A 7437-nucleotide genomic window follows, 5' to 3' on the forward strand; every position below is an offset into this window, starting at 1 on the left:
GCAATATTTATATATTTGAAAGCAAATTCAGGATGCACTGTATCTATTCAATCATTTGTTTTGCTATTTATTTGATCATTTATTTACTATAAATATGTTGCATGTAAATTCAAAGTACATACAGTATCATTTCCAACTCTGCTCTGCAATCATATTGTAAACAATTTTCATATTAAATATCTCAGTTTGTTGTGTATGTTTTATATATATATATACATAACATTTTTAAAGCTTGATGGTCATACAGGGTGGCAGAAAACTCATAAATATAGCAGAGAAGCCACTGATGTGTCACTGATGCTATGAATTACGAGGTGGAGCAATGTTCATTGTTTATGTTTAGTTAAACTGAGCTGAGACGAGTTAAACTCTTGTCCATCTTTTACATTATTCAGTAAAATAAATAAATACATATGATTCAAATACATTATTTATGCTTAACTATTTTTTTTTTAATTTAATTTTTAAAAAAAGAGCATTTACACATTAACTACAACATAATGAATATGGTAAAACATCTCAAGAAGCAATGATATTTGGTTTCACCCTTCACAGATATATATATAAAAGGTTACATAGATTCCCTTTGTTTGGTTGTTTGTTTTTTTTGCTAAAACCAGGATGTGGTACAGGACAAAGGACAACATTCACAACAGGGGAAACACATTTAAATAAAGCTATAGTATTTGTAACCATTTCTTTAAGCCTTTCGTGAATAAAATCCATATACTATGCTGTGATTGATCTTTCTATCAATTGTTCCAATTGGAAAAGACAAGCACTAAAAACAGGCAGACTACGCTGACGTAGATGATGAGGAAAACTCTGTTTATCTTCTCAGCCATTTTTGCCCAGAAACCTGGTTCATCCTCTTCCATTCTGCTGCGGAGGAGCAAACTTAACGCTCTCTGAATCTCCTTCAGCTCATCTGAAAGCCTCTCCAGCACCAGGTATTCTTCTGCCACTTTGTTGCTGCACTCCTGCAAAAAAAGTCATTCCAAAACAAACAAATCACAGCTGAACAGTGGATTCAAATCAAAGGGCGGAGGATGACGCAAACCTCTTTGGCTTCAGGCAGGAGTTCAAACTGAGTTTCAACAGATGACAGTTCATAGACGCACCCACTCTGAGTCCAACCATGAAGCTCTACTAAATCTGCCTCAACAAAACCGGATGTTTGAAAAAGCCCGTAGCAATTTTGACAAGATCATTGAAAGCAAAGAAGAAGCTGGAAGTTTGTCTCTCACCTCTGTGGCAGTTGTTGAAGTTGTTGCTTTTCCTGTTTCCGTCCTCTCTCAGATTTCTGTCTCTTTGTGATCTCTTGGATGCCAAGTCTTTTTCAATCAGATACATCACCAAGATGGTCTCAAGCAGGCTGAACAGCATCAGAGCAAATATCCCGATGCAGTAAACAGCTGAGTGGAACAGACGACAGTTGATCTCATCAGAATTGTATAGATTTATCATGAAGTTAGGAGCTTTTACCGATAAGTGGGATCCTGTTGGACGAGGAGGGCAGGATTTCGTTCAGGATGAGTTGTAGCACGGTGATGGCGAGCAGTACTGTCACTTTAAAGCTGAGCTTCTCGCCTCCGCTGTCTGAGATCAGGAAGGAGCTCAAATCTAAACACAAGAAGAAGAGCACGGGCAGGAGGAAGTTGACGATGTAGAGGATGGGCTTCCTCTTCATCGTTATCTGGAAATAAAGGCCGAGGGTTATTCAGATGTTATGCAAGAATCGAGATCAAATTACAAAGACCAGGGGCATAATCGCATCGGGGTTTGCATGAATGAAGCATAAATTAACTCACAGTGTAAACGACAAAGTCCTGTCCGAAGGAATCGCTTGCATTGATGGAGTTGATCGTCATGTTGATGAAGAGCCACTCGTACTGGGTCCGCATCAAATCTCGAGACCATTCGGTGGCTTCTGAGGAATTATCACTTGGGTGGAGACGAAGGTCCTTAACTGAGTTGAAGACGGAAGCGCTGTCAGCATATTTTGGATAATACTGCAAGTTAGTATATAATACCAAAGCTTAGGTAGGAATGGGTGAGTGTGGCTGGGGTGGACATTGGTGAGAATAAAACATGGGATCGCTCTGGGGTCTGCATGTTTGCAACGCCTGAATATGATTCAAGTTTAATATCTCACAGAGTGACGTTGAGTCCAATAAACAAACCAGCTCAAAAATGGTGACAAGAGAATCACCGTCTTCGTCGTATGGTGAAGAAACACAAGACGTTGCAGTAAGAAAGAAGCTAAAACACCTCACAAAAATGTAAGAAATTACCTTGTATCGTAAGTTTAGCGTAATAATAATGTGACGCATTTCTTATACGTTGCGACAAAACCGCAAAAAAAAAAGATTCTACTCCCTCTCGAGATTTAGCCCCTCTTGCCGAATGTGTCATGAAACTTTTCCGCATTGGTGCCATTTTTGCATTTTTCAACCAACCCAATCTCAAGAATGGCTACGCTTGTCCACTGCGCAACACGTAGACATCCTACGCCTTTGCCAGTCATCCGGTTTGAGAAAGACAAACCATGGTGGACATTCGTTAAATTTTCATTTAAAATCGCTATACATTAAGAGATCTTGTGGCTTTAGCTTTGTTTTGATGACATTTCTAGTTAGAAATATACTCTTAACTTTCATGGTATCCAGTCGGTTTATGTATATGATCCGTAGTTCGTTTAGACAAACATTCTTCCTGCTTTATCCTGTTGCTATGGTGTTGCTTAGGATGCTCAGAAAGTACGGGAAGTGATGTTCTACTGGATACTCAATCCCACAATTCAATGTGTGAAACTTTTCTGAAGTTCAAGTCACATGACCATTTGTCAACAAACCAATTGTTTGTGATTGAGTAAAAAAACAATCTTGTGAGCTACGATTTAGACCTTTTTGACATTAATCTGTGAGTAAATTCTCACGTTTTGAGGAAGAAATATTTTCAATTTATTAATCCATGAGGCCTACACTATGTTTTTATCTGTGTTAAAGGAGGTGATAGAACGTACACTGCCCTTATTGTGAAAATTAAAAAATCTACTTAAAAAAGGGGCACTACAATCCCTTTTTTTAATTGTTCGTCAGCACTCGTAAAAATATCCCCTTCAAAATAAAAGCGTAGCATGTTTTTCTTTTATGGGCCCACTGAACATTGGTCCACTGTCTACTTTTCGGTCCCAACCTACAAGTTATGAAGCTCTAGTTTAGTCCAATCTACATCTCTCAATACATTTTTAGAGCTCTTACTTGTGTGAACGGCCGATTTAAAGGTGAGATTGCAGCGCTGTATGTCAAAGGGGAACTGATAGATGTGCATCCTGCAGGTGCTGACCAGAACCTGGTCGTTCTGGACTTCAACATCGCCTTTGTAATTGATGGTGATGTAAGGACTGGGTGGAGCTCTGTCCCTCTCAGTCCTGCATGGAAACACACCAAGCTGGAGTTTATGCGGAGATCAACGTGTGTTGGTAAATTCAATAGAAACACATGATATGGCTGAATAATTAAATGTATTGCACTAAAATATGTCAAATGGTTTAAATGAAGGAAAAGAAGTACTTTGAGTAATAAAAGGAAAGAGTAGAAGGTGTTTGTGTTTCCGTCTGCTGGGGTTTGCACTCACATTTCCTCAATAGTGAGATCTGGCTTCCACAACATCTCAGTGGGAAGAGAAACATTATCAATCCCACAAAACTGGTTTGGATTCCAGGAAATGTATTCATTCTGCCATTTCTTCACCAGCAAATCAATGAAAACAGGAAAAATTACATCATCAAACAAGGGTTACAACAATTATCCTTGTAATTGGATGGAAGCAATCTTTTAAAACTGCTTAGTATTGATTGTTGGGCATCGCTTACTGTGACCGTCCAGACATAAGGAATGAACTTCTGGTCTTTTTCTACCTGAAAGAGAACAAACACAAAAACAATTCCCTTTTTATTAACGCAACCAAGCTTCATCACAGCAAAACCTTTCAAGTAGATGAACCTAGTCAAGCTAATTAGAACTAATGGGTACAAAATAAATCAGTGTATTACACAATCTGCTGATATGAACTCACATTAACCCTGATCAGCAGAAGAGGAAATAGTGTTTGTTTATAATGAAGGAATAAGTTGCAGTTCTGTCAGGCAGATTATTTGATTACATGTTTATGCATAAATGCCATGTTTTACCGCATGATTTGATACGCAAAAACACGCACACTCTGGAAATGTCACTTATTAATCGCACGCAGTGGTGCTGCATGCAGTAGTTTGTTCCTTTGTAGCATTTTCACATTTTTTTTTATTATTTTGAAGGGAAATCATCAGCTCAACCTGATAATGTGGATGGATGCATTCACTGCTTCAGCCAATTAAAAGGCTCCATTTAACTGTACATACAAGTTTGGGATGTGTTGGGATGAAACATATGAAAACCTTTAAAATGGTACTGGAGAACATGCAAACCACACTCAGGAAAATACCCTTTGGAGGAGAGGAAGAACCCTAAAGCCGCATGGGATTATTCCTAAGCATTTTAATCAGAAACAAAGAAAATATTAAAAAAAAAAATGAGCAAATAAAGGAAGTTTAAAACAATATATATATATATATATATATATATATATATATATATATATATATATATATTCTTTTCTCTTTTTTTTTTTTTGCAATGCAGCCATTTGACAGCTGAATCTGAGTTTTGTATTTATTGATTTATGTATGACTGTCATATATAATATATAAGATCCAACCATTATTTATATATCAGTGTCAATAAAGCACAAAATACTACTATTATTATTATTATTATTATTATTATACCAACTAACCAAACAAAAGCAGCGTTTGGACTGACAAGTGTGTTATTATTATTATTATTTTATAGAAAATAACACTTGCAATAACAAAATATTACTATTAATAATAACATGTTTCTTTATATCTATATTTAACTTTTAAAATATACTCTCAAAATCTACTTGTGTTTACTTGTGCAAATGATAATAAAAATGTAAAGCTGCTGTAAATCTTGTATACTGTGTAATAACTACAATCCTAAATGTAAAAGTCATGAATAATAAGCATTCACCACATCCAGGATGGCGTAAAGCAGAACCTCCAGGGAAACATCCGTGGGGTGTCTGTAGTTTTTAACGGGCCGAGTCATGGTGTAGAGCTCATTGTTCCTGGTAAGGTTCAGGTAATTTAAAACATCCTGATAGCTGCAGAGCATCTTCTCAGAGTACGCCTCATCTGGACCAAAACACACATCAGGGATGAGACGTCTGCTAAATGAAGCACTTACAGATGAGAAAACACTGCATTATTCTCAGTTGGTTTCAGAATTCATCAGTAAGACAGAAAACACTGATTGTGGTCGCTGAAGGGCCATTAGAAGATAGGGGCGTTGGCAGGATTATGGGGTTTTTACAGAAAGTTTTTCATTATTGTCTCATTTTCTAAATACATGTAAGTCAAACCATGCAAGGCTTAAGGTTTTATTTAAGAAAAAGTAAAAGTAAATCTAAAAAATGGGCCTATTCAAGTTAAATTCTGTCTTAAAATACTGCCCATAACAACAGAGAAACACAAATCACCTGATAGGAAACATGTAAAAACAACCAGTTTTACTCTCTTTCAAACTAACCTGTACAAATTATTTTTTCCTTTATTTATTTACTAATCCTTTATTCTGTTACAAATACAGCTCAGTGAAAAAAAAAAAAAACAAGAATTACCTGAGAGGAAGAGCAGGAAGAGGATCTGGATGAACATCATGACTGCAAGACTTCTGTGAGGATCCAGGTTCTTGCTCACTGTGAAAATGTGGCCGAGCCTCTTTTGGTATTATTGTCACAAGAAAAAAGTGGGTGGGACACACTGACTAATCGATCCTTGGATTTTTTTTAAATTTATTTACTTATTTATTTATTTCATAATACCATCATCCTAACATCCGTCTGAAAACAGTGAGTATTCCCACGGGGGTCGTGAGCATCGACAGACTGGGGGCAACAATGGATAGTAATGGCTGGTAAAGGATAATAATTGTGTTTATATAAGCTTTTGCATCCACAAAGACAAAGTGCTTCCCGGATAAAAATGACAACTGCACTGGAAAAATTAGATACTAATGCAGTTTTGTAAAAAGCCACCTCGTATGGATGCAGCTGCAGACGCAGAAAACATGAGAATGCCATCAGCAGTAACGAATCATATCTCCACTGTAAACATTCTCGTTTTGGCATTGTCGGAAAAGTTTCACACAATGCATTGTGGGATGTGGAATCCCGTAGACCAGACATAGGCAACTGGTGGCCCGGGGGCCACATGTGGCACTCAGTCAAATTTTTTACGACCCCCAAAGCAAATCCCCAAAAATTGTAATTCAAGAAGTTAGAAGGAATATGAAGACCAACATAATGCACAAGATAACTCCCAAAACACACAAATCGGCAGCAAAATTCCCAAAATACACAAAATGACTCATAAAACATAAAATGACAACAAAGAAAAGCTCCAAAGACACACAAACTGTTAACAAAATGACACCAAATAACAGGAAAATAGAGTAAACAACAGCAAAACTATAGAAAGTGACTCCAAAAATGCACAAATCGACAACAAAAAAGCAGAAAATGGCAGGAAAAAACACATAATTAAGACAAGGACACAAAAAATAACAAAAACACACATAATGACACCGAAACACAAAAAATGACTAAAAACTGAGAAAACATCAAAACCACAAAGACAAAGACAAAATGTTTTTTTCCCGTGTTAACGCTCTGATTGGTCATTATTAAAATGCTGAATGTTGATCATGTGGCCCTCGCATCAGATATAATCACATTTTTGTGACCTTTGCTGTGATAGAGTTGGCCATGTCTGCCGTAGACGAATGCATAGAAGTGTTTTTACTTCATTTTTACTGTGAATTCTTGTGTTTGCCCCAACAACTCACCAAAAGTGTTTCAAAAACTGAAAAATGTGGGAAAAACATTGGCTGATGTATAATGTGGTGCTTACACGGTTCAATTACTTGAGTTTTTTCACCAGGCAAGGTGGAAAGTCATTTGCGTGACACCATTTTTGTTCTATTTTGTTCCCGGAATTCGCTACGATAACACCTCACTCTGCAAGACATTCCAATTTGGACAAATTTTCACCTTTACGAATATTTGGGATGACGCGGTTGAAACTTTAGCTTGAACCAAACACACAAACAGAACCAAAATAGTTGCTTATTATGCACATTTTACGTAATATGTATTTTTATTTAACATGTCTTAAAAAAAACAACACTTTTGATCATTATAAAGGCATTTAACCAGAACACTGAACACGCACGAATATTGAAGGGTTATTTTATAAACACAAGTACTTTTTCTTATCTATTGATAGACTTGCTAACAATGCATCATACA

The 7437-nt window shown here is 36.7% G+C and overlaps 1 protein-coding gene across 2 annotated transcripts; it reads right to left on the reverse strand.

Annotated features, from left to right (window-relative positions):
• Window positions 1-632: 632 nt before the first annotated feature.
• LOC114481726 (5-hydroxytryptamine receptor 3A-like) lies at window positions 633-5847 on the reverse strand. 2 transcript variants are annotated; one of them, XM_028476738.1, is made up of 10 exons: window positions 5749-5847; window positions 5100-5263; window positions 3878-3922; window positions 3640-3749; window positions 3264-3433; window positions 1812-1969; window positions 1486-1696; window positions 1248-1415; window positions 1061-1155; window positions 633-980 (listed from the first exon to the last, which is right to left on the reverse strand). In XM_028476738.1, the coding sequence occupies exons 1-10, from the start codon at window positions 5786-5788 to the stop codon at window positions 753-755; spliced, it is 1389 nt and encodes a 462-aa protein (XP_028332539.1). In that variant the 5' UTR covers window positions 5789-5847; the 3' UTR covers window positions 633-752. The 2 variants fall into 2 exon arrangements, with proteins under 2 accessions (XP_028332539.1, XP_028332540.1); XM_028476739.1 differs by having other exon boundaries at window positions 5100-5310; window positions 5749-5837.
• Between the last annotated feature and the right edge of the window lie 1590 nt (window positions 5848-7437).

This window comes from Gouania willdenowi, chromosome 19 (genome assembly GCF_900634775.1).
Source record: "Gouania willdenowi chromosome 19, fGouWil2.1, whole genome shotgun sequence".
In the NCBI taxonomy this organism is placed as follows: Eukaryota; Metazoa; Chordata; class Actinopteri; order Blenniiformes; family Gobiesocidae; genus Gouania; species Gouania willdenowi.